General features: G+C 43.4%; 1 protein-coding gene across 1 annotated transcript; it reads left to right on the top strand.

Moving 5' to 3' along the window:
• Positions 1-2,097: 2,097 nt before the first annotated feature.
• LOC111658807 (ephrin type-A receptor 4-A-like) lies at positions 2,098-27,289 on the top strand. The gene is made up of 19 exons (XM_023411470.2): positions 2,098-2,432; positions 3,150-3,217; positions 5,858-6,055; positions 6,303-6,413; positions 6,829-7,183; positions 15,457-15,612; positions 16,370-16,897; positions 18,358-18,482; positions 18,627-18,786; positions 18,889-19,000; positions 19,878-19,936; positions 20,161-20,274; positions 20,410-20,595; positions 20,678-20,739; positions 20,905-21,114; positions 21,266-21,442; positions 23,997-24,184; positions 24,414-24,599; positions 25,850-27,289. Exons 1-19 carry the CDS (start codon positions 2,273-2,275, stop codon positions 25,965-25,967), a joined length of 3,273 nt encoding a protein of 1,090 aa, XP_023267238.1. The 5' UTR covers positions 2,098-2,272; the 3' UTR covers positions 25,968-27,289.

A 27,289-nucleotide genomic window follows, 5' to 3' on the forward strand; every position in this document is an offset into this window, starting at 1 on the left:
CCCCACACAACCACCACCCACCCACCCAATCAAATCCTCACTGGCAATGCGCTGCTCCTCATCTCTCTTCTCTGCTTCTTTTGTTCATCTTTCTCAACCGCCCACACACCTACCGTCCCTCGGGCTTTTCTCCTTACACTCTCACACACACGCATGCATTTACATTTGGCCACTTTGTATGTACTTTGCTTTATTTCTTCCTAGCTTCTCCATTTTCCTCCTCACTATTAGACTCTTGGAGATACTGTACGTGTATGAATGCAGGTTCACACTTGCACATATACTGACAAAAACACACACACAGGGCCTATATTTAGTGATTTACAATACAGATGTGTGGGCAGCAGCCATCTGGGGCCCCAAAAGGGAACAAAAAGCGAGTGTGTGTGTATGTGTGTTTCTGTGGGTGTAGATGTGTGTTTGTGTGGCGTAGGGCTAAGGGCCAAACTTAAAGTAGGGGTTTGAGGTTGGGGGGCCTGTTGTGGAAACCCCCTCCAGAGAGCTGGGAATCTCAGGGGAGAGTGGGAAACACATCCCGACGGTCATCAATCAAAACTTCGGTGACACAAATGACCAGAAACAACGGACCGTTCTCCAACCATGTCACTGTGTCACCTCCGCCCAACAGCCATGTCCCACCCACCTGCGCCGCTGCCCCATAGGCCCTCGCTGTACGCCGAACGATGCGATTGGCCCTCGGCCGCATGAGCGAAATCGTGATCCCCTCTTGGCTAATTGGGTCTTTGTGATTGCGCAGTCTGTCGTGGCGGTGGGGGAGAATGAAACGTGAAAACGGTATTATGGTGGATGGGGGAAGAGTGGCAGGTTGAAGCAGGGAGATCGTTTTTGGCGACTCAAAGCGCCAGATGCTCTTCCTGGGTCCATTATGATGCCTTACAGGGGATCGAGATGGTTTCGGCATAGCAACTGTGAAGACACAAAGCGAGATGGAGACCGGCCCGAGATGGAGAATCACACAGACACTACATGCAAATGCAGAAACACACGTACTTACACAAGCACATACACATGCACATACACATACTGCTTAAAACAGTCTACTTTGAAACCAGACTGAAACACTTGTTATTTCACTCTTTGTTGGTCTTTTTCAACCGGGATCATCAGGGCCTGCCTTCATCTATTAAACAAGACCTAAAAGTGGCGCACGTGTCTGTTTCACCTTTTGTGGTCGTCAGACAGGGAAAAACCTACAGGCTCAATGAAAATGAAAGTAGTTGCTTCTTCAAGCTGTGCCTCCACCGAGAGCGATTGTTCACCAGAGTCTTTGAGAGAGGGAGAGTGTAGGAGGACGGGTCATGAGCCTGCTCTTTGTTTGCTCCACCGCGCTTCTACTCAAGGCCACAGTCCTGCGTCCTCTTGTGTTCTTCTGGGGTTCATAGATAAAAATATTAAAGAACTGTCGTTGACTTATGGTGGGGGAATATGGATGCTCCTTATTCTTATCTTATTAGGCTTAAAATATAAAACACCCTGTGACGACATATCCCTGGTCAATCATTGGGTTTTTCCTTCTTCCCTCAACAGCCATCAACAGGTGGCGCTGTAGTCACACTCTTGAGTGTTGACGCTCCTCAGGACAAAGAGCTTCCAACCACCTCAGTTGCTATGAAGGCACATTGAGCAGTCCAGCCCTTTATTGGGAAATAGTGACACATTCAGGTTTTGAGATTCATGTCACAGCCTTTTTTTTTTTTTTTCTTTTTTTTCTTTTTCTTTTTTTTTTTAACGTGATGGTGTGACCTCTGTGACCCCATGCCTCCTGGCTTCCTTTAGGTTATCACTTCTAAATGTCACTTCCTATCTAATGCACTAGTGCGGTTTTTTTTTTTTTTAACCCTATCCTTATCCCTATTATGTGCCTTAGATCAGTGGTTTCAAAGTGTGTTGTTGTTCATGAGATCATGGAGAACAACCTCACCAACTTGTTGTGATGCTTTCCCATGTCCCATGTTTAATCCCTCGAACCCACAAATAAGTCAATAACATTATATCCAGTAGCTCCTCCACTTGCCTTTTTTTTTTTTTTTTTTTTTTTTTTTTTTTTTTTAAGACAATACTATCACAAATATGACTGTGGAGATGACACATTGACGCTGACATGGACCACAGCACTGTATGTTATTTGGCTCATGCCGTTTGAATTACCATTAAGGGACGCATCTGAGTGGAAGAGACCGCCCCAGTATCCGCTGCTGCATCCAACTCGCTTTCACACTTGGGTTCATTCACACACACTTTTCCCACCGGGATGGAGCCGCTTCAGCCAGCGCGCAGAGCCAACGGGGAGCACGCACGCTTCCACACGTCGGCACACATGGCTGCAAATTTATGGCGAACATTTTGCACGTTTATCTGGATAATAACACTAGTTTCAAGTTCGAGGATGAGGATTTATCCACCAAACGAAGGTAAGTAAGGAGGGAATGGTGCTGGAGCTGTGCGACGCATTCGGGTTTTCCGCTGGTGGACGGTGGGAGAGACACGGGTGCGTGCGCTCCGTGCGCGTCCTGTTGGATGGGAAAGAGCAGGGAGAATATGTATGAAACTTAAACAGCCCAAAAGTTGGATTTCTGGGAAATTTTCACAGTCGTTGGTATTTCTCCTGGTTTCTGGCAGAGATGTGACCCCAGGGAGTTCAGATGCATGTTCTCTCTTTCTAGCGCTGTCACGAAAATCTTTTGTTTCTTGGATATTTTCACATGATGTGGCCACTGTAGCGCACACTGTTCTGAACAGTCTAGTGTGAAAGACTTATCTTTTATTCATGTGCAGTTAAAGCTCAAACTCATACTTTTTGGTTGTTTCTTTATGCATGAATCAGATTTGACACCTTCAAATCGTGGGATTTTTGAAATTTTATAGATATTTTATAGATCTATCTGATGTTATATATAAAAATAACAATAATTATTACAAATAATGATGGATCATCGCAAATAAACAGAGACAGACCTCCTGCTGTTTTCATTTGTCCCAGTCTTAGTGGTCATTCTGCTTATGGTGTGGCCAAGCCCTCTGAGTGCAAAAATACTTTCACTGTTAAAGAATTACATTAATATTTTTATTGCAACATTGAAGGCTGTTTTCCCTTAAACCACCTGTCCGTGTGTGTGTATGCATTTTAGTGACCCTGCTGGATACCAGGACAGTGCCAGGAGAGCTGAAATGGGCAGCCAGTCCTTCAGAGGGAGGGGTGAGTGGGAGCCTGTTTTTATTATTATTATTTTACAGATATGGTCTCTCTTTGGAAAAACACGCTCTCTCTCTCTCTCTCTCACATACACACAGACGCACACACACACACTTGGTCTGGAAACTGTAAATAATCATCCCACAGATTTTGAAATGTGCTGTTGTTCACCAAGCCTAAGTGCTAATATGAGAGTGCTGGCGTTGCGTTTGGCACAAGAAAAGGCATAAACCAGCTTGGTGGTGGGTGTCATTTTTTAGGAATTTTTACTACCATGCAGTTGCCAAAATGAATCCTGGAAATATCTACTTCATGTCATCTCCTCTCATCTATTTGTACTTTTTATTGTTGGTACATTGTGATCTGCCATCTATACGTCCTCTCTCTCTCTCCTTCTCTCTCCCTCCCATTTGCTCAGTGTCTCTCTCACCTCTTTGTTGGTTTAAGAGTTATTGGTGAACTTGACTCTTATTTTCTTCAGTCACCATGCTCTCATTCTCTCACAAGCCGCTTGATTGACAGGGTCCTGGTCTGCACGCACTGAGCTTTTGATTACAGGCACCCCCCACCTTCCGCATCCTTTAGTTACACACACACACATACACACAAAAACACCATTTCTGTATGATTGGGGCAAGTGCAAAGCGTTTTTTTCCTCTGACAGCTGTGATTTCTGTCTGCTGACAAAGACTCCAAAGGAGACCAGACAAGGAGGCATCATACCCCATGACAGCTTTTTTACAGCTCTCTTCCCCACAAAGACACACACATATAATAAACAACACACAGCACACAAAGACGTAACCATGTGCTCATGCTCATGCTCTTGCTCATGCGTGGACGCTCTTATTTTCACATATTGTACATGGAAGACATGGTTACACTAAAGAGCCGGAAGAATGCTGGATTTTCGAGGCCTATACCGATGTTGGTGTTTCAAGATAATAAAAATGCGATAATGATCTATCAAGCCAAAGTGTAAATATTAAATGTTATTATCAAAGATGGCTTTAAGACAGTAGATGTTCTGCAGTAAACCTGATTGAAAATTAAAAAACATTTGAAAAATAAAAAGATTAATACAAAAAAACATAAATGCATTTGAATTAAGAGAAGTTAAGGCCAAGTATGCAGGAAAATGAAGACATTAGATTGTACTTTTGCATATCTGCCAACATGCACACCTATCTTTGTGTCAAAATATCTGTGAGAAACCAATATCAGCCAATAAGATTGGCCCTGATGACATATCGATCAGGGCCAATTAGACACACAGTAACACACAGACCCCCCTCAACACACACACACACACACACACACACACACACACACACACATTCTGTCATCCTCCCTCCCTTTTGCCCTCTTTCGACATGGTGCATTTAGTGTGTATACAGCTCTCGCCGGTAGGGAGAGAGCAGATTATTATTCAGTAGCAATAAAAAGCCAATTTGGAGTTGGGAGGCTCAGCGGTCATTTGAAGGGTCACAGTACAAGGCAAATAGTCAGCTCTATTGAGATGGATGGTGCAGTGAGGGATGAGTCTCTTTCACTCGTATGAAAATGCGCCTGTAAAAACCTTGGAGTCGCAACTAATCTGAACCACTGTCCGGTGGAGAATATTGATGTGAGAACGAATGTTGGGCTGTGAGGTTTCAAACGACAGCAGTGAATTAGAGCATGCTCCTCGGCATCTGAAATGTATGTGAACTTGTTTTTCTGTATTTATGAGGAATACGTATGTTTTTCTGGTCACCACTTCTGTAAGAGTGTTTCTGTGTTAAAGCTTGTTCCTTCTAGGGCTAAAGAGCGGGTGATGAAGTTTAGGTTGGTTCAGACTTTACGTTACGTCATCGTCTCCACTAGTTCTTGCCACCACATGACAGCTGTGTGTGCTTTTTCAAATGTGTGCCATGCAGCTTTTGCCACATCCCCTCCAAATTTATCATTAATTCTGCTTCAACATTTGCTCTTATCACTAAATATTTAAAATAGGTATGACAAGAAATTCAAGGTAAATCGGGGACAGCAGCAGTAAAAGTAATAAAAAGGGCCAAAGCACAGGTTAAAAATTCTTACCACCCTGGTAGAGTGAGAGATGCACATTGCAAGACCCAAAAAGAGCTTTGTTCATTCTCTCCTCGCTTGCCTATCTTCTGCAGCTGCCTCCGAGGACCCGTCTTTTATGCTATATTTAAGTACATTTCAGGAACTCTGACATACGCGTCCATAGTCACATTTACCTTCTCGCAATATATTTGTGTACAGTGTTTCATTTTCTGACAGCATCACTTTAATGCATTACTACTTGGCAGCTGATTATAGAAAAAGTTTTCAACCTGTTCTCGAAGGCTCGACCACATGACAATTTCAGGACTTTGGCAATTAAAGATCACTGATTAATGATCTGTTTGATGGAGCATCTGTTTTGATGAAGTCTCAGATAACTACAAGTTGATTTTCTTACTGTCGGCATGAACTGAAACAAGTGAAAACCTGAAAACTGGGAATTTAATATTTATGGAACGTATTGTAAAGTGGTGGCCTGAAATCTTAAGTGTGCACAAACATGCATAACATAGTCAACATAAATGTATGCCAGCCCAAGTGTAGCAATACAATTTAGTGTGTTTTCATTTTCAGTGGGAGGAGGTGAGTATTATGGATGAGAAGAACATCCCCATCAGAACGTACCAGGTGTGTAACGTCCTAGAACCCAGTCAAAACAACTGGCTGAGGACAGACTGGATCCCTCGGTCCGGCGCTCAGCGGGTCTATGTCGAAGTCAAGTTCACACTGAGAGACTGTAACAGCCTACCAGGGGTCACCGGCACCTGCAAGGTACAGGAAAAACTTAACAAGGATTTCTTTTAAAGGCTTGACTTTTTTTAACATGTTAACTTTTATGCTTATTAGTCAGTGGACAGACTGCTGCTAATGGGGCTTTATTATATATTACAGCTGCTGATTACTCAAGCACAACCCCCCCCCCCTTAACTCATTATCATATTAAGAGAAAAGATGAGCCCTGATGATGATAAATAGACATTTTACTCTTTTTTTTTTTCCTTTCTCCTTTGTCTTGTAGGAGACATTCAATCTGTACTACCACGAATCAAACGAAGACAGGGAGAGTTACATCAAAGAGAGCAGCTTCATTAAGGTGGACACTGTGGCAGCAGACGAGAGCTTCACCCAGGTAACACTAATCAACTGAGTCAGGCTTCGAGTTCTTTATCCCTCCTCCACTCACTTTAATTTGCTCTTATCTCGAAAATACACCCCCCTGGCACTTAGCTGTAATTTCTTTATTTGTTTTACAAGCATTTCTATCTCAGATGGCTATTTCACCATCCCAGAATTTTTGGCAAGGAGATTTTGCTTAGTCCACACTAACATTCGTTCTGATTTTAGCATTGTATGCATTAAAGCTTATTTTACCTTTGTAATCAATAGAAGTAAGTCTGGATGAGAGCCAAATGCTGAAAGTGTGAAGATCAGCCATGGTTCAATAGCAACTCCCACTTAAGGTTAAACAAGCAAATTGAATTAATAAGAGCTGACACACTTTACTGCACATTTCATTAATCTAGCTCCCATCTCTTTCCATCCAGGTGGACGTTGGAGACCGCATCATGAAACTGAACACTGAGGTGCGAGACGTAAAGGTCACGACCCGCAAAGGCTTCTACTTGGCCTTTCAGGATGTTGGCGCGTGCATCGCGCTAGTTTCCGTCAGGGTGTTCTACAAAACCTGCCCGCTCACCATCCGTAACCTGGCAACTTTTCCCGACACCGTTACCGGAGCTGATACGTCCTCCTTAGTGGAGGTCAGGGGGTCTTGTGTCAACCAATCAGAAGAGAGAGAGGAGCCTAAAATGTACTGCGGTGCGGATGGAGAGTGGTTAGTTCCCATTGGTGGATGTCTCTGCAACCCAGGAAATGAAGATAAGGGCGGAGCATGTAAAGGTGAGTGACGCAACAGAAATACTTTACCGAGACTTGGTGTTTGTTTTTGTGATGGTCTGCCTCATCTTGCTGTGAGCTCTCCACCCCCCTTGGGTTGCCACTTCTAAGTACCATGTCTCTATGAGTAACAATCACAAGTGCTCGACTTAACAAGCTACTCGCTAATGATGGCAAACATTGACCGAGATTTGGTTTGTGTACTAATTAACACCTGCTTGATTATTCTGTGGATTGTTTTCATTATTTTCAAGCAGTATGTTTAGAAATTCTGTCTTAAAGGGGCACAACTGACATGTTTGCCAGCTGGTAATGGTTTCAGTCATGCAGTATGTTCCACAACACCACAGCAAAATACTGTATTTTCATGTGCATGTTTTTCCACCTTTTACTGTGATAGTGAATTGTATCAGAACTGCAGTGCAGATGTTGTTTAGAGATAGTTAATAAAATAATGTATTGCAGAATGTAATCCATTACAGCAGGATTGAATTGTTTAAACATACGGAGGGAATAGGCGTTTGGATTTTTGATGGCAGATGTGAGATTTTGACAAGCTCAGACTCTGTTTAGGAATGATTTTTGTGTAATGCGCTGTGATTCACTTTCTTGCCGAGAGTTAGATTAGTTTTGGAGCCAGGAGATGGTTAGCTTAGCTTAGCACAGAGACTGGAAACAGAGGGATCTGTCCAAAGGTAACAAAATCCACTTACCAGGACCTTTAAAGGATATCACACGTTATATCTTAAGGACGCGCTACTGGTTGCCTTGCAAAGGTCACGATGACAACAAGCCTCCAGAAAATTCCTGCACCCAGTCAAGAAATAGTCAAACACACCCCCATGAAACCACAACTTGTCGTCTTTACACTACTATTTTTTCTGGAATGTGTTCATTAGTGAGTTTTAGAGTGCAGTTTACAGAGTACAGATTTTGTTACCTTCTGACAGAGGAGGATAGCTGTTTCCCACTCTTTTCAGTCTTTATGCTAAAATAACTGTCTCTTGATGGCTGCCTCATTTTTAATGGACTGTCATGAGAATGGTATGAGCGAAAATCTTGAGCTATTACTTTAAAATATTCAGCTGTACTGGTTTGTTTTCGAGTTTTTAGTCAAATAGCTGGAAGTCATTTTGCTGTAGAGTCACTAAGTGACAGTAGTCACTCTATATGACTCAGTATGGGTACAATATCATGTCATGTATCCTTTAAATATTCAATATCCTTCACCTCTTGAGTTATCTTCAAGCTGTAAACAGATTTTAAGTCCTAATACAGTGTTTTTAGTATTAGTAGAGGATCTCAGGTCTCGGTGTGAGGTGTCATAACAACAACCATCTGGACAAAAATGCCTTTCTATCACTTACAAATCTGGTCTGAACTTTACGGTAACAAATATGCAAGCTGTTCACACCTCTCACCAACATACATGTGGCATGGATGACGTGTAATGTTTGGAAGTGACTGTTGTGATAGTGAAGACTACTAAATGTGTGTGCCTTTGGGAGAAAGTGGGGTGTGTGGGGGAAAACAGACTAAGTGGAGACACTTTTACAACACGGCTTCACTCCCCCTATTCAGTTGCATACGCGAGAGACACACAACATGTTCGCTCGCACGCTCACACACACACATACGCAGATGGACAGAGACCAATAGAGAGACGGGGGGAGGCGACTCACTGATCTGCTCCCTCAGTTTTATTTATGAAGCCCATCCCAGCAGGCTAATTGTATAACAAACAGACCCATAATTCAAAGAGAAAAGAGGAGATGCTGGGAGAGAGAAAGAGAGATGGACATAAAGAGAGGGATGCAGTTGGTGCCAGTTGGCGATAAATTGAGAAAAAAAACCTTTTTTTTTTTCTTCACAATAGAAGAAGCAGGAGTCAAAATTCTCAACGTTACAAACGTTCTCTAAAATCTTCATCCCACTTGCCCCGTTTGTTCCTTCTGAAAAGAGGAGGAGGTTTGCGGGGTGGTCCCAGAGGCCTGAAAGATGTTCCTCCTCAACTAGATTTAGGAGAGACCCTTGACTCTGTTGAACCTCCAGCAGATGTGAAGTGCCATCTATCTATCTGCTGCTCTCTTCTCCGTCTCCCCGCTCTCACTGCCTGTCAGGTTGTTGGCTGGGCTCAGCTGCCTCAGTGGAAATCCATCAAAGTCTGGATGAATACCGAATGCTGCTCAGCGAAAACTCTGACCCTGCAGTATTGGATAGACGCCTTAACGCTTCTCCCATTTTAAGTTTGAAATTCACAGAGAGAAAGGGAGGGGGAGGGCAGAGCGGGATGGAGGGAAAAAGCAGATAGATTTGAGGGGAGATTTAGATGATCTGTCTCTCCTCCCGTCACTGAGGTCAAAAGGCTGCTGGATCTTCTAGGCTCACATGTCTTCACTCAGTCAGTATAACAGACTTATGCAGACAGACAGACTGAGAGAACATAGCTTGGACAGAGACACCGGTCATTACAGGCCGCCTTGATTCTGAACAGTGAATGCCGACAAAAGGGGAATCATGTCCCTTCACCAAATATCTTAAAAGGATAGTGCAACATTTCGGGAAACGCGTACATTCTCTTTGTTGTTGAGAGTTAGATTAAGAGTCGAGGAAGTGACTGCTCGCACCCAAGACACAGTAACGTCCCTCATAGCAACACAGCCACAGTTTTTCCTGCTCAGAGAATTACTCACATTTCGTGCCGCCTTTAGCCCTCGTCAAACTCTGACAGGTTATTTTCCAACAAGTGCTGCACTTGGTGGATTTCTGTGATTCCTGACTGCAGTTGCGGCATTACGTCGATGCGGTATCGCTGTTTCGTAATCAGCACAGTGCTGCCAAAACTGCAGAAGAAGAAAAGAGTCACAACCTTCCTCAAGGAATTTCATCTGTTTATTCCCTACAGCAGGAGTGTGAGAGGTGGCGGTGCTCTTTCGTGGCTGTTCAAACAGGCCAATATTGTCTCGTCTGCATCCAAGCACATCCAGCTTCTGAAAAAAAGTTTTGATGAATTAACGTTGAATCTCAATCATCGATAACTCTAAGACTCTAGGTTTGCACAGTGCAGACATTCTCCAAAATGTCAAATAGCTCAAATTATAGCAAACACTCACCAACAAATCCAGACTGTCTGCTCCTTGGTTGGATTGATTGCTATTTGCAGCTTATTTTGGCATTTATCTATTTAGCAGTTTTTCATTTTTCTAAGAGCTCGGGTGCAATAACCACCGTTTGCTTCTTCACAAATACTTTTTGCATTGCTAAAGAGCGTTTTAATAAGTCAAAAACTCCAGTTGAATTGAATTGAAACAAGGGTGGAATTACCTAATGCGGTGAGATGTGAAAAGTTCATTTTCAGTGTTGACACAAAGTAATGAGGATGGAGAGGATGAGAGGAGAAGCTCTGGAGAGGAAGAAGGGATTAGTTGTTGAATAGGGGTAGAGGAGGATTGAAAGAAGGCCACTGACAGCAGAAGGCATCAATGGAGAGCCGCCCCTCCCCTGCTGGGGGTTCGTCATCGGGGTGCAAAGGGGACGAGTAGAGAAACACAAGAGAGAGGGAACTCCCCCTCTTTTCTAAACCCCTGGTTAAGACCGAGGTCATGACTGAGCCCGATGAAGACGTCAAAAACTCTGACTGACAGCCACGCACACATATAGAGAGAGAGTTTAGCTGCAGAGTGCAGGGTCATGACCGAGGTAGATGAAGACGTCAAAAGTTTGACAGCTGCGATCCGTCTGGGAGGATCGGAAACGAAGGAGGAGAGACAAGAGGCGAGCAGAGGAGAAAGAACAGAGAGAATTTGAAATAATGTGAACGGCTGGAGAAGCGGAATGACAGAGGAGCCTTCCACTTTTTGTTTCACTCTCTCCACTGGCCTCTTTCTTCTGTCGTCTGATTCTGCTCACTGCCTGGAGGGTTGGAATGTTTTTCTGTGTGTGTGTATGTGTGCGTGTGTGTGTGTGTGTGTGTGTGTGCGAGTGTGTGTGTGTGAATGTGTGTGTGTTTGCTTGCATGTGTGTGATCCTGTGTTCCCTCCGTCCAGAGAGATTTCATGGTTATGCTTCTTTCCAACGCACCTGCAGTGTCTCGTCAGCAGCAGAAAGCGTTTGGACGAGAGGGATGAAAAGAGGGAGAAGAGGGAAAGACAGCAACACTGAAAGAGGGATGACAGAGAAAAAGAGTGAGCGGATGATAGAAAGAGTGTGTAATCGTTGCATTCAGTCCCACTAATTATTGCATTGCATTTCTGGACTCCGGACATCTTGGATTGCTGATTTAGTGCGTGCGCGCGCATGTGTTTGTGTGTGTGTGTGTGTGTGTGTGTGTGTGTGTGTGTGTGCGCACCAGTGTAAATGTGTGTGTACTGTATCTCCAAATTTCTTCCCTAACAAAGCCCTCCCTCCCATATACTCACATTTTGGAGGAGTGCCCGGGAATGCCTAGAAAAGAGTGTGGTGGGGCAAACAGAGAAGGGAGGAGGAGCGTGCGTGTTTGTGTGTGTGCGTATGTGTGTGTACACCATGTGCGCGTATGACAGGTGACAAAGCAGGCAAAGACAGTGGAAAGGCCCGAGTTATTGTCTGAGGCAAGCCAAACCCAGGTGGGGGGAATTGTCTGCATTCCGCCATCACAATCAAAGTGTGTGTGTGCTAGTGTGTGTGTGTGAGCTATTGTGTCCCTCTCCCAGGTTGTTTTAACATGGAGGAGGTTTGCCAGCTCCACCGGGCCGTCTGTAGCTGTCTGGCATCGGAACAAGCTCTGCTCTCCCTCTCGGTCTCTCTGTCTTGCTCTCATTATCCCTCCTTTCTCTTCTCCAACTCTTCTCCCTGATCCCCGGTCAGGGGTGGGGGTGCTGCTGGGTGTTCTGAGTGTGATGTGGAGGGGGGGGGTTATTGTTGTGTAGCCCCTTTCACATGCTAATGTTTGCACTGTTGGCTTTGGGCAGGCACACACACGCGCACACATACACACACACACACACACACACACACACACACACACACACATTTCTCTTCAAACCACCAGTTTTTGTGAGTATTTAAATTTAGACAAACTTAAAGCTGTGGCTTCCACTGAGCACACTGAGGTTTTAAATGCAAACTGACTGAAGAGATGTAAGATATGAGATGAATTTGGCACCAGACTTCACAGGACTGTCAGCTTGATTTTTTTTTTTTTTTGTGGGAAACAGGCAATCCTTTCAATGAAGACATACAGCAGGAGAAGATAAGAATCACTGCTTCTCTCCAGCATTTCTCTGGGCTTTAATTAACAGGGCATGACCCCTGTGATTAATAGTGTCCCGCCTTCTCGCGTGACAGTCTATCAATCCGTCAATCCGTCCCTCCCTCCCTCCATCCATCACAGAGACAGGTGTCAGACTGGAGCGGTCAGGGGTACTTCCTTCCATCTACACCCCTCTGCTGGGAAGGAACAAGGGATGATGACAGATAACACGGGGTCAAGGAGAATACATACACACACACACACACCCACACACATGCACGCATACAGTATGCCGACTAGGCTCTTAGCTGGATTCGCAATGAGCTGCATTTGCATTTTAGGTAGCAGAAGAATGCATATGCAAATGCCGACAATGCTGATAGTAATCAAAGGGCACCTTCCCCTCCGTGTCTCTGCCTCCTCCTCACTGTCGTTTTTCTCTTCACCTCTTTATCTCACGCTCCTTGTCAGTCTCTCTCTCTCTCTCTCTCTCTCTCTCAGAACCTTCCCGATCCGTTACCTTCTCCAACTTGTCTCCAGCAGCTGATTACAGTGTATTTATTGTCCTCCTAACAGGCAGAATGTGAACGTGTCCATAGACACCCACACACATCTATCCAAGGTTTCACCTTATCTTATCAGCATGTGTGTATGTTTGCCTACATATCCCTCCCAGTTAACTGGTGGAGTTCAGGCTCTTGCGCGGCTCTTGGTAGCGTAGGGTTAATGTCGGGTTAATGACACCCTCATGAGCTCTTATTCCAGGTCAGCAGCACTCACCCCCCTGGTGGAAACCAGTGCTAAAAAAGACACAAAAGGCTACAGACAACAGAGAGAACAGAGACATGAGAGGGCACGGACGGAAGTTTATGGCTTCAAATACTTGCTCCTTTCTTTCTCTTTCTTTCTCTTCCCTCTCCATTCTGTCCTCTGTGTTGGAGACAAGGTTAGAGGACTGGGTGGGACAGAGACAAAGGCAGAGTTCTACCCCCAAGCAGAGTCTTGTTGAGCCCTATAATCAACCTCTGAATCCTTAGCAGGTCAAATACTTTTTCTGTGATTTTAATTCCCCCTCTTTCCTGTCCATGGCTGACTTACCTACTTTGATGATTAAAAACAAAGGAATGTGCAGAACAGCAGGAGAATGATAATAATACTGCCTTTTATGTTGCATTTGATGATATCAGCTGACACAACACGGTGAATCATTCAGCGGATGAAAGTCGCTCTTATCAGCTGTAAATGTGTTTATGAATTTACAGGTTTCGACTACAGGCTTCGGCCGTGTGTGTGTGTGTGTGTGTGTGTGTGTGTGTGTTTTTGTGCGGTCTTGTTTGAATCGGTGTCAGTATCGAGCTATCAGCACCGCTAGCCAGCTTCAAAGCTTTCTCACAGTTTGACACTTGGAGACTAGAGGGCTATATGGAGATAGAGCAAGAGTGAGCTGAGACACAAAGCCATATAAGTGGAGGTCGAGGAGGAAGTGCAATGGGAGCGAATGAGGGTGGTTGTGAAAAATGTGAAAGGGCGGGCGAGAGAGTGTGTGAAAGAGCAAATCTATGGAGGCTCACACAGATGGGGCAGGATGGTCGGTGTGAGTAGATTACAGAGGAGACTTCCTCTCTCTCTCTCTCTCTCATCTACTGACGAGTGTGTCATAAAGCATACTGACACACTTGAACACACACACACACACACACACACACACACACACACACACACACACACACACACACATCTACGCATACACATTATTCCCACATTCCAATCCACTCTCCCTGGGATGTCTTCATCTGCCTTGGAAACGTGAAAGGGTTGGAAAAGAGAAGAGAGTGGGGAAAGACGGTGGGATTGAGGAAGGGGAATGAATAGGGGGTGATGATGAAAAAGAAGGTGTTGAAAAAATGATTGCAGTTGAAACAAATGAAGGATTTCCTTCTGAAATTAAAGAGAGAAAAAAATTGGTTCTAACCAGCCACGCTTTGCCATCTCTTTTGCTTCACCAGTGGATGTCAAGCGGTATAATTATGCACTCATTTATTGTATTGTTACTCTGTCAATGCATGAACTCCTTGGTATACAGAGAGATTTCTCTGCCTCCACTCCCCCTGTCTCTCCCTCACCCTCTCTCTTTCTCTGTTTCTCCTCTTTCATATATTTAAATGTCAATTATATTTGTGTGGGCTGCCGGCACTGTGGAGTTTTGATGTATTCAGCTCTAGTGTTTCTGGTTTCTGTGTGTGTGAGTGGGAGCTGATCAGTAAGTGTTCTTTAGGTGTTTCTTTCTTCACTCATCAAAATCAAAGATAAAAGAAGTCAAAGTGCCCCTCCTACTCAAGTTATATCTATTTCTCTCTCGAGATTTGTCTTTTCACTTGTTTGTCTTTGGATTCAGAAAAAAACTCCATATGTTGATTAACTTGTTGTCTGGGCTTTCCAAGCAGTCAATACAGGAGACAACAAAGATTGTATCCAGGGTCAGAGGTCAGCTGACCTAAAGTCAATGTTGACTGCATTGCTTGCAACCAACATCAGGGTGGACTTTAACTGATACACTCATTTGGACTTTTTAAAGGTAACCTGTGGAGTGTTTCTCACTAATAAATGTGTTTCCCTCCTCATAAGATATTAACAAAACTGAAATTTTGGAATATTTTGAAACCTATATTTCACTGTGTTTCATCAATGGGACATCATGAAAACAGAAATCTGCATCATGTCACCTTATATACTCTTCATTTTCCTGATTCATTGAATGTTTGCTCAGTAAGAAGTCAGGAAACATTTTAAAAAAGCGGATCACAATTTCCCGAATCCGAGACATTCCACATCCCAAAGATAATCAGTTTTCGTTTCATAGATGACTGAGAAAACCAACAAATGTTTTAATTTTATAAGCTGTAACCAGCAAATATTTTGGCAAGTAGATCTGGATCTACATGCTCCCAGTTTGGATAAGTAGACATGAGTGCTGGTACAGAAGCGATATCCTGTAAGGTGGTGGTTTTTAATCAGTCTTGCACTTTGTGTCTCTGCCTCTCTGCAGCCTGTTCTGTTGGTTTCTACAAAGCCCGGTCGTCAGATGCAGGATGCTCCAAGTGCCCCCCACATAGCCACTCACTCAGAGACGGAGCAACTGTCTGTGACTGCCACTCTGGATTCTTCCGCGCCGACAGCGACCCTCCCTCTATGGCCTGTACCCGTAAGAACACACTCACTCACACACACACACATTCACATTCACATTCACATTCACATTCACATTCACATTCACACATACTAGGAAGACAATGCATCAGTGAAAACACAGACAATATGTGTGTGCATTGCTCGCAAATAAAAGCAAAAAGCGCACTCATTGTTTCCCAACCTCTCTATCTCTACCAAACAGAGGGAGACACAAACTTGTCTGAATGCCACCCCTGTTTCATGATCCCGTTACTTATGACTAAGCCACCATCTACATCCTGTCTGGGAGTGATAACTAAAGAAATTGAGAAGTGAATGAATGTCCTCCTCTCTCTCTTTCTCCCTCTCTCTCTCTTTCTCCGTCTATCGCTCTCTCTCTCTCTCTCTCTCTCGCTCTCTCTCTCTCTCTATCTGTCTTACTCTCCAAGTCTGAGAGTAGGTTCTGTGTGACAGAGTTGGAGACCTCGGTCTGTGTGTCGTAAACTTAATTATGCCTATATACAGCGCATGGTTTCCTCGGCCTGGGAAAAATGAAAACACACACACACACACACACACACACACACGCTCAAAGAAATGCCACAGAGGAAAACATCCAACCCATCAAAACCATCTCTCAACATTATGGTTTTCAGTCTGATGCCAGATGTCTATATTTCAACCCACCCACCCATCTACTTCTACTTTCCTTATGTCTAGGTCCAGTATAGAATACACAGTATATGTGGTTGGTTTTCTTCACTCTCAATTTATCCTTCTCTCCTCCTCAGAGCCACCCTCAGCGCCGCAACAGCTCATCTCAGTTGTGAATGAGACCTCGGTGGTCTTGGAGTGGGCCCCTCCTCGCCGCCTGGGAGGCCGAAGTGACACCAGCTACAGCCTGGAGTGTCTCATCTGTCAAACAGGCAGCCACAGTCATACTGGCGGCAAAGCCCTCCCCAGGAATCGCAGCGTCACCCAGCCTGAAGCTCAGCACAGTGGCTTGGGCATGCAGTCAGACCAGGGGATTGTAGGATCTGAGGTCCATACAGGGAGAGGTGTCTTCCAGAGCAGACCAGTACCTGAAGATGACCCGAGACTTGGCTCTGGCTCCGGCTCCCAGCTCTGCCTGCCCTGTGGCTCCGATGTGCTCTTCTCTCCCGGCCAGACCGGCCTGAAGACCACAAGGGTGGTGGTGAGCGAGCTGAGGGCCCACACGCACTACACCTTCATTGTCCACTCACGCAATGGGGTCTCCCAGTCCAGCGGTGCAGGGGCAGCGCAGAGTGTGTCCGTCACCGTTACAACCAACCAAGCTGGTGAGAAGGAGAAGTGTGCGTTACAGTGAATGTGTTTGCCAGATTGTTGACTGTTGCAGTAACACAAAATCTGCTTATAGATGTTGTCTGTAAGTGGGTCAGCACAATGCAAACTGCTGCTCAGTGCATGTGGGTCCACAGGGAGGGAAGGCCCCATGAGTATTGTTCACAACTGTGGAAGCATGAAATGAACAAGCTCTGTATGTAGTTATATATGTGCATGATAAAGGTAGTATCCAATCTAAATCACTTCAATGCTGCAAAACAGTAAATGTATTTGGAACACATATATTTTACTATAATGCCTCAGAGTGTGAAGGATCTGTGTCCAAAATATAGTCCAGGAAAGCTTGTGAAAGAAGAAGCAGTCCTGCATTTAAATATATTCTCCATGGATTTGCTTTCAATTTGCCCTGATTATATAAAACTACAATGGATCATAATAGAAGAAGACTAATGTTGAACAAACACAAGGACACATCCTTCCTCAAATAGGCAGAGAGACCAGTTTCTCTATTAACAACAGCTACAAGACACTTTTCCTCTCCTTTCTCTCAACTGGAAACTCTTGCTCTTACTATCACTGTCATAGTTGCCATAGTTATTCATCTGTCCTCCTACACCTAACAACAGCTGAATTAATTATAGGGGCGTTCTCGGGAGGATGTCAGAAAGCATTCTTGGAAATGTAAATCACTGACTTAAATACAAACAGACAGAGCTGGTTGACAAGAGAGTAGATACAATGAAAAAGTCAGTTACAACACTACAGAGAAAATTTGTTGACACGTAACAGCCTTAAGTGTATCTAAGTGTGGGATTTTTTTTTTCCTTGTGTCAGCTCTTGACCACGGAAATGTTTAAAAAATCACTCGGATTTTATGGTGTGTTTCATTTTAGTTGTGAAGGCGTCTGCTGGTGTGTGGCGTTTCCTCACACATGCTTGCCATTAGCTTTTCGCCATGTACTTTTCTTTTTTGCGTGCTGCTGTTACATCTCAACTGTCATTGCTTTAAGACTTTAAGGTGGCATTTAGAAACAGACACACCTGCATAGTTCCAGCAGCCCCGGGGAAATAACTTCGCTGTGTGTGCACAGCATGAGAGCGTGTCAGGGGATGTGTCACATCCAACCTGCACCACCATATGGCCCGATATCATATGAACAGCCACAAAGGAGGACAAACACCATAAAGGGCTCGAAAATGGAAGGGTGTAAGCGGAGAGAGAATGTGGAGAATGGGTCTTGTTTCTGTGGAAAAGGCAGGAATGGGATTTGGGTCAGTTCTCAGGTGCACCGGGTCAATGGGATTGTTGACAAACAGACACCAAACATGCCTTTGGAACACTATGCAGGGGACATTGTCTTATCAGCAGCATTACAGGATATAAAGTATGTCATCCTACAAAGGTAAACTATTGTGGCTGAATTATCTCTTTCCACCCCCCCACCCCTCTCAGCTCCCTCTCCGGTGTCGTCCATCCAGGCCACCGATGTCACCAGGCACAGTTTGTCGTTGTCCTGGCAACAGCCGGATCGACCCAACGGGGTCATCCTTGAATACGAGGTCAAGTTCTATGAAAAGGTGAGCCGCCGGCAGGTTAACGCAGCACAGACAGCTGTCTGGAATGTCAATATGTGGGCATGCTGTTTGTATTTCACTGATGGTGAAGATGGATTTGCAGTCAGGCACTGAAAAGGGACCCCTCTTTTTGTCCTTTCTAATCAGGATCAGAAAGAGAGGTCCTACCGCATAATGAGGACCTTTTCTCGCAGCGTGGATGTCACAGGTCTCAACCCCCTCACTGTGTACGTGTTTCATGTGCGCGCTCGCACAGCTGCTGGATATGGAGAGTTCAGTGCTCCATTTGAATTCTCCACCAACTCAGGTATTCTGACAATAACGTTCAATAGTTTCAGAGGAAGCTTTAAAGTTTATATGAAGAAGTTATAACTTTCTGGTCGGTGACTTTTGTGCCCTTTCCTGTTAGATCCCTTCCCCCTGATTGGTGAAGGCGTTAACTCAGCCTTCCTGCTGCTGTCTGTCAGCGGGGTTGGAATTTTACTGCTGATATCTGCAGCTGTCTTCATCATCAGCCGCAGGTATACACACACACACACACACACACACACACACACACACACATACACACATGCACATATATAAAAGCCTCCATACAGGCAGGTGTGCCCTCCTGTAGGCTTGTTGGGTCGGCTTGAAGTTTCCCATCAGTGCATCACTTACGTCAACCTGTGTGCTGCCTCTGCCTTAACTACTGCTTTTGACCAAACTGCCATAATGCACACAAACAACAGTTCCCCTGCTATTGTGTGGCTAAATAATGTGTGTGTGTTACCTGGAGCTTTTAAAGGGGATTAGAGTGGAGACAGTGATAATCCCTTTGTCCCTGACTTGTCATTACTGTCTCTTCACCAGCACAGCTTGTGTGTCAGCTTCCGCTGGCGTGCACACACACACACACACAAGCTTGCATGAGTGCCCACAGACACACACATAACCACACACACACACACGCACACACACACACACACACACACACACACACACACACACACACACACACACACACACACCTGCTCAGCCACAAAGGTGTTTTTGACAGTTTCTTTGTTTAATGGAAAACACCTTTTATCTTGCGCTACCTGAGGCGTCGCCCCTCCTCCCTCTCTCCCTTAAATGCTTTCATCTGCTCGCAGCCCGTTGCGCTCTGTTCTCATTGTCGTCGCTCTCATTGAGGCAAATCCTGAAAAACCCAATGAATGTACAGCGCTGCTGGAAGAGGAAGACACTGAGTTAAAAACAATGTGACACATATGCGTTTTTGTCAGTTCCCCTTAACCGTAAAAACCAAAATAAAAACATGTGAGAAGGGAAAAGAAATAGTCACAGGAACGCTCTGACACACCGTGTCTTCTGTGTCTGTGTGTTAAATGTCCATCATTTCTTATGTTTCATCAGGAGGAGCAAGTACAGTAAAACAAAGCAGGACTCAGAGGAGGAGAAACATCTTAACCCAGGTAGACTGCACACACACACATACACAGTAAAAAAAGACAGACGGATGGATGCTCTTTTTCTCCTTTCTTCTTTCCAATCCACCTGCACACATCTTATACACAATCTGCCAAAGACATTTACATAACATACGCAGCAGTTACACAACTCATATTTGTCACCCTCCTCTGCATCCCTCCTTCTCCTCCCTCGCTTCCTCTTATATCCCGCCTCTCCTCCATGGCAGGGGTCAAAATCTACGTGGACCCGTTCACCTATGAAGACCCTGATCAGGCTATCCACGAGTTTGCCAAGGAGATTGATGTTAGCAGTATTCACATTGAGAGAGTTATTGGCATGGGTAAGCCTGGCATTAGTGCATATACATACACACACACACACAAACACACACACACACACACACACACACACACACACACACACACACACACACGCTTACTTGGCGCTGACTTTGCTGTTCGCTCTATGCGTGTAGGAGAGTTTGGGGAGGTGTGCAGTGGTCGGCTGCGTGTGCAGGGAAAGAGGGAGATCTACGTGGCCATCAAGAGTCTGAAGGCGGGATACTCAGACAAACAGAGGAGGGACTTCCTGTCTGAGGCCTCCATCATGGGACAGTTTGACCATCCGAACATCATCAGGCTGGAGGGTGTCGTCACGAGATGTGAGTAGTGGCAGTATTTGGATTATAACTTAACTTCCAGGTTGTAATTTAGTCTAATGTCTATAACTCTTTACCTGTTTAGGCAAGCCGCTGATGATCATCACAGAATACATGGAAAATGGATCCCTGGATGCTTTTCTTCGTGTATGTGCAGTTTACTATTCTGTCAGTCTCTGTTATGAAACAAAATTTAAAAGAAATGTACAAAAATCCCAGACAGAATGCAGCTCACCAGTGACTGCACAGATTCTGTAGATGTAGGTGTCCCTGTTGACCTGCTCTCCTTTCTGCGTAATTAAAACATTTCAGAAACACGACGGCCAGTTCACGGTGATCCAGCTGGTCGGCATGCTGCGTGGCATCGCCTCAGGTATGAAGTACCTGTCAGACATGAGCTACGTTCACAGAGACCTGGCAGCGCGGAACATCCTGGTCAACAGCAACCTGGTGTGTAAGGTGTCGGACTTTGGCCTGAGTCGGGTTCTGGAGGACGACCCAGAGGCTGCCTACACTACAAGGGTAAGACATACACAGAATCTGCTCACACATCACTGAAATCAAATATTTGCATTTTGTTTATGTCTTTAGTTCGTACATTTTTTTGTTAAATGCTGGATGCAACAAATTTCTGTTGTTGACTGAATCTGTATGACTTTTATTGCTGTTGTAGGAGGCCACTGGGACTTACCTTTCTCCTGGAGGGAAGATCCCCATCAGATGGACGGCCCCAGAGGCCATAGCCTACAGGAAGTTCACCACAGCCAGTGATGTGTGGAGTTACGGCATCGTTATGTGGGAGGTGGTTTCATACGGAGAGAGACCCTACTGGGACATGAACAACCAGGATGTGAGTAATTTTTATGTTGCCTAATTTGTGAGATGACTCGCAGTCAAAAGAGTGAGGTTCCTGAAATTCCATGCGTATTTAAAGACAAATCAAGTCAAATCAAACTATTGGATCACCTATATTATTATTATTATTTGAAGAAATCAAAGACGTGAAAACCCAAGTGAATGCACTCAAAATGCTTCATAAAACTGTGAGTACACAAGTATGATACTGTAAATGTGGGAAGTCAAAGTTGGAGAAGGAAGTGGCCGTTTAAGATCTAAGGAACATTTACACTGACCTTTCACCTTCATTTTCACTTCCAAATATGTTTTTATGCAAAAAGACTGCAGTGGGGTTTTGTTTAAAAGTTGTCCATATGATTACTCATGTGGTCGCCCCCGTGCTCTCTGTTGTGGAGAAATGTCTGTGAAATTAGCAGTGACGCTAATGAATAAAATATTATCAGAACTGAAAGAGAATCAAGTTAGAAAAAGTTTCTAACAAACAAGTTTCTTGTCCAAGTTCCCTGTCTACACTTAACAGCACAGACACACTGACAGCCGGCAACATTAACATCAATTACAGTTTTCATTAAACATAATTTGTGTGCTCTGACTTTCTTGATAAGTCAAATTAAACTTTTACTTCTGTACAGTCCACAAATTGGATTTAAGTGAACCCCATTTAAACAGATGAATAAATGAAACAGGGAGCACGTCTTTAGGATATTTTGACAAAGGAGAAAAATAAACTGTCCTCTGTGTGACGTACTCCATTGTGACCCGGAGGCTTTGACCTCAGCACTCCCTTTAAAAAAAATAATACATTTTGCCTTAAAATCAGAAAGGGCAGACAGCAAAGATTTTTTTTCAACCCGTCACAGGACATTTTTATTGAAAATAAATATTTAGACTTTATAAAAAATGACAAGAAATTGCTGCTTAGCATTATCCTTCAGCCAAGCACATAAATTTTATACATTTAGGGGTGATTTAGTTCTGAAGAGTTTCTGAGATCTGAGCAAATTTTCAATCCCTTTGCTATCAAAGCTTGTTAAGTTTGAATGGGTCAAAGAGCCAGTCTGGCATATGGAAATTTTCAAATATGATTGATTTCATCTTCCAAACTTGTGTGGTCTAAGAAAACTTTCCTGATGAGACGCTCTCTAGACATTTTATCCATCTTATTGATGTTTTTTGCCAGAGCAAATTAGTAACTGCTTTTTCTCTTCTTTTTTTAATCTAATTTGTTTTAGTGAAACTCTGTGGTATTAACTTGTCTTATCTCATGTCTAACTACAAGTAAAGCATGTGATCTAGTTATATACTAAGGCATGTTTCAAATATGTAGTATTTTCATATTAGATACATTTTAATATGCTTTATTTCTGAGTGTCTTATTGTTGTATAGTATAGGCCCACAATGCAATGCACACAGGAAATAAGAGGAGCTGCTCACAGCTGCAAAAAATTGAAATAATTTGCAGATGGTGGTGAGACAGCTCGGGAAAGATCCTGGAAAAAGACAAGAAAGTAATAAATCTTTGGAAAAAGAATTTGCTTCTCTTTTGTTTAAGTGGCAGATCATTTTCGTTATTACATGCACTAAAAAGTACACAAAGTACTTATTAAGATTTATTAATGTACTAACTGCAAATACAGTATTCTGTGACATTAAGTATGTAGTAGGGAGTATGGAATTGGGAAAAACTGCCATGTCAGCTGGATGAGTAACTAAGATGCTAAACTAATACAGTGAGCACAGTAAACATTAAACCTGCTAAACATCAGCATGTTAGCATTGTCATCGTGAGCCTGATAGCAAGCTGACATTAGCATGTAGCTCAAAGCATCACGGTGCCAAAGTACAGCCTCATAGAGCTGCTGATGTGACTCTGTTCAGAACTGTCTACTAATTTACTGCCCACTACAAACTCAATGAGTATGCACTGCAGACTACCTACTAAATGAGGGATTAAGTATGCGTCACCAAGCTGAGCGTTCACACTGAAATATACAGCCAGTAACCCAGAATGCACTTTGCACCAACCAGCAGTGACAGCGATAACTGGTGTGGATTTTAAAGCAGGCTAAAAGCTGTTGTGATCTTCGCCGTTAATATGTAGCTTGTTTAAGTTTGAATATTTTTTCAGGCGAGAGTGTAACCATGTAGATTTCTAATGTGTGGTCAGTTTGTCTAACTAATGCCTGTTTGTACATCTGCTGCAATGTTTTTCGGAGATTTGAGGAGAGCAGCTGGCCGGGTTTACTGTACCTCTGAAGAGATGCAATGCATTATGGGGCAGTTGAGTATATATAATCTAGTATATGCTTATCTAGTGTACATCTGGGCATAAAAAAGGACACAAAATCCACATACTTTGTGGCCGGAACACAATACATACATATCTTGACGTGATACTTAGTATGAGTAGTACGTTAGTAGGTTGTTCCAAACCCAGCCTTATTCTTGCTTCTTGTTTTGTAATACTTATGTAAACTCTTAGCTTTGGATGCACCCTGATAAAAATAAAAAAAAACCTCCACCTCCACCTCACCTCATCCTGTAGGTGATTAAAGCGATAGAAGAGGGCTACCGCCTGCCTGCTCCGATGGACTGTCCCGTGGTTTTGCACCAGCTCATGTTGGATTGTTGGGAGAGGGAGCGAGCAGAGAGACCCACCTTCAGCCAGATACTCAACATGCTGGATAAACTAATCCGTAACCCTGGGACCCTGCGCCGGACAGGAGGGGACAGGTACATACTATGCACATAAGCACAGGCTTAAATTAAATATCAACATACAGGGACAAACACATGTATATCCACATAAAGCCACAGTCATATTGTGCTCACACACACACACGCATACATGTTTCAACCCTATTGGTAGGCGAACATACCCATCATTCGTTTATGATTTCACACTTCTATTTATGAACATTGCAACCACCAACCTGCTTTCTCTCCTTGGCTGTGTTTGCAGACCCACACCCACCATGCTGGAGTCAGGGGTGGGTTCAGAGGTGTGTGTGTCAGTCGTACCGGAGGTGTGTGTGCCTGAGTGGTCGGTGTGCGAGTGGCTGCAGTCCATCGGGTTGGAGAGGTACAGAGACACTCTGGCGGCAGCAGGATACACCAGCCTTGACAGCCTACTGGCTCTCACACACCAGTAAGTGTACCCTCGAAAATGGATTAAAGTGAGAGTCAGTTTTAGCATTTACTCATCACATTTCTTCGAGCAAAACCAGCAGCAGCATGAAAACAGAATCTAATTTCCATGTCTGGCAATAGAAATTCATTGCCATTGTGATCATGACAATCTGACACAGAAAGGAAGAAATCTTACTTCTTACTTGTATTCATAATATTAACACTGCCTGAATTTTGTAGCATTACACACAAGCTGTTTTTGGGTAAAAGAGTAAGAGATATTTTAAGTTTTGGATGTGTTATTGACAGCGGCATGAGGCACTCTAAAGGCTTAAAATGAACTTGTTTTTAGTTTATAAGTGTCAATTAAAGGCAAAGTGTTAGTACTGTGTTCTGAATGCCAACACATGAAGGCAAGGTGATAAGTCTGCTGACATAGAGATGGGTGATAAATTATACTCACCTTGAAGGAAATTCATGGTCTTGCTCTCAGTTGTTCACGCAAAGAGTGACAGAAAATAATTGTATCAGGATGGAAAAAACGAAGATTGAAGAGAACCTCTTGAGAAAGTCTGCACACTTTTCTTAACACCTCACACGCAATGTGAGCAGGCCCCTATTTTGTTACTTAAAGGATAACATAAAGCAACCGACAGTGAATTTTTCCAGCTCTCTGGTGTTGTCTGATGTAGCTTATTCATGTGTCACTTCATCTCCACTATGATTCAGAAACACTTAAAACATATAAAAGAGCCATAGCATGGGCGACATATTCCTCTACTGCAATGAATACTGCTCTTAAAGTTTCCTGTGAAACTGCAGCGTAACTGCATTTTCATGTTACTGAGCAGGGATGTGGTTTCCTGTTAATGCTGCTTTCCTTTGTTGCCATATTCTTTGATGTGTTTGAATAGTTCTGAATGACAAGACTGGTCTGCAGTACAAAGGCATAAACTATATCAGGCTGTGGATACAAACAACTTGATATTATGGTTATAGCTTAATTGGTAGACAGGGTTGGTAGTTAAATGGCTCAGATGTGTCACTGAGCATAAACTGAACCCCAAAAAGATCCTGATGTGTGTGTATGGGGAAAAAAATTGAAGTGGCTTTGGATGAAAGTGTCTGCTAAATAAATGTAACATTGGTTGTGGTTGTTGTTTTCATGAAATTGGCGAATAAGAAAGATCCCGCCCTGCCTTATCCTTCAGATACTGCATGTTGTAGCTTTGTGTGTCTGAACATGTATCTTTGTTTCTGCACCCACAGGGAGATGGACAGACTCGGAGTAATCACACCGTCACACCAGGACATACTACTTGCCAGTGTGCAGCAAGAAATGTTGTCTCAAATGCAGCACATGCAACACACAATGGTTCCAGTCTGAACCTCAGAACGGATACAAACCTGTTTCGAGAAGAATTTCATTTACCTCATTCATGCACTTTAAGAGGGACTTTTCACCAGACGAAATACAAGGCGTGGATTTAAGTGAAAATACGAAGTGAGAAGAAGAGAAAGAGAGAAAAGCAGCACTTTTGTGAACTTCCATCCTGTGGAGTTTTCTAAAAAAAAAAGACTGAAAAAAAAAAAAAAAACAATGATCAGGACGTGGCCACAGATAGCATTAAGCTACTGAGAGCTTAGACTGAAGGCTCATCCTCTCAGCCATTTTTCATTATTTTATTATCTGTTTTGTGAAGGCTGACATGTGATGCTGTGCATAAGCAGAATGGCTTCCAACTTTTTTTCTTTCGCTGCTTTGGGCTTGACTTGAATAAAATGTGTTTTATGTTTGCTTGTATGTCTTTGTGAGTGTGTGCAGGTATGTGTGTTTGTGTGTGTGTGCAGGTATGTGTGTTTGTGTGTGTGTGTGTGTGTGTGTGTGTGTGTGTGTGTGTCTGTGGTGCGTAGTTTGAATCCACACAACGTGGAAACTCCCTTGTCAAGGCATCAGCTATCTTTGAATATTCTGAATATGCAAAGTTACCAGAGTGAGTGGGAAGAGCCGGACAGAATGTACCATTACAATCTCTTACTAGTTTCATACTGGAAGATCATACTAACTAACTATGTGATTTATTTGTGTTTTTTTATTCATTTTCTTTTTCTTTTTTTTCACTTGTATGAATTATTGTTTCTGTTGAATTAGACATTTAGATTAGTATGTTGTCCATCTGTGTCTGTGAATATGTCCCTTGTTTGATGCTAAACATTAGCTACATGAAGCATTTTGTTTATTTATGTTTGTTTTTTTTTTATCTAGTTTGTACATTGTAAAATAGAAACACTGAGGAGATATTGTAATGATTGCCATATTGCATTGCAATAAATGCCAAAACCCATCTATTTATGTAGGGTTTAATCTTGTTTGAACAGAATATTTGCATTGTAATGTGTTTAATGGACACTATATATTATAATTAGAGTGTCAAGTGGAGCCTGGAGCGCTTTATGTTTATCATTTCTGAGTTTGGCAGAAGAAATTGTCTTCTGTGAAAGTTGAGACTTAGTCAGAGGTGTCTGTAACAACGAAAACAACTCCTGAAGAACACCCAGCTGAAATGCTGCTGGTGTAATCACACAGTGTTGGGTGTGTGTGTGTGTGTGTATGTGTGTGTGTGTGTTTGTGTGTGGAAGAGAGGACAGACACAGAGAGAAGAAAGTAAAAGAAAAAAGCTATAGGGAAAAAGAGAGCTTGAATTAAAA

Source organism: Seriola lalandi, unplaced genomic scaffold (assembly GCF_002814215.2).
Source record: "Seriola lalandi dorsalis isolate HSWRI2012SDOR001 ecotype SW California unplaced genomic scaffold, Sedor1 jcf7180002054469, whole genome shotgun sequence".
NCBI lineage: Eukaryota > Metazoa > Chordata > Actinopteri > Carangiformes > Carangidae > Seriola > Seriola lalandi.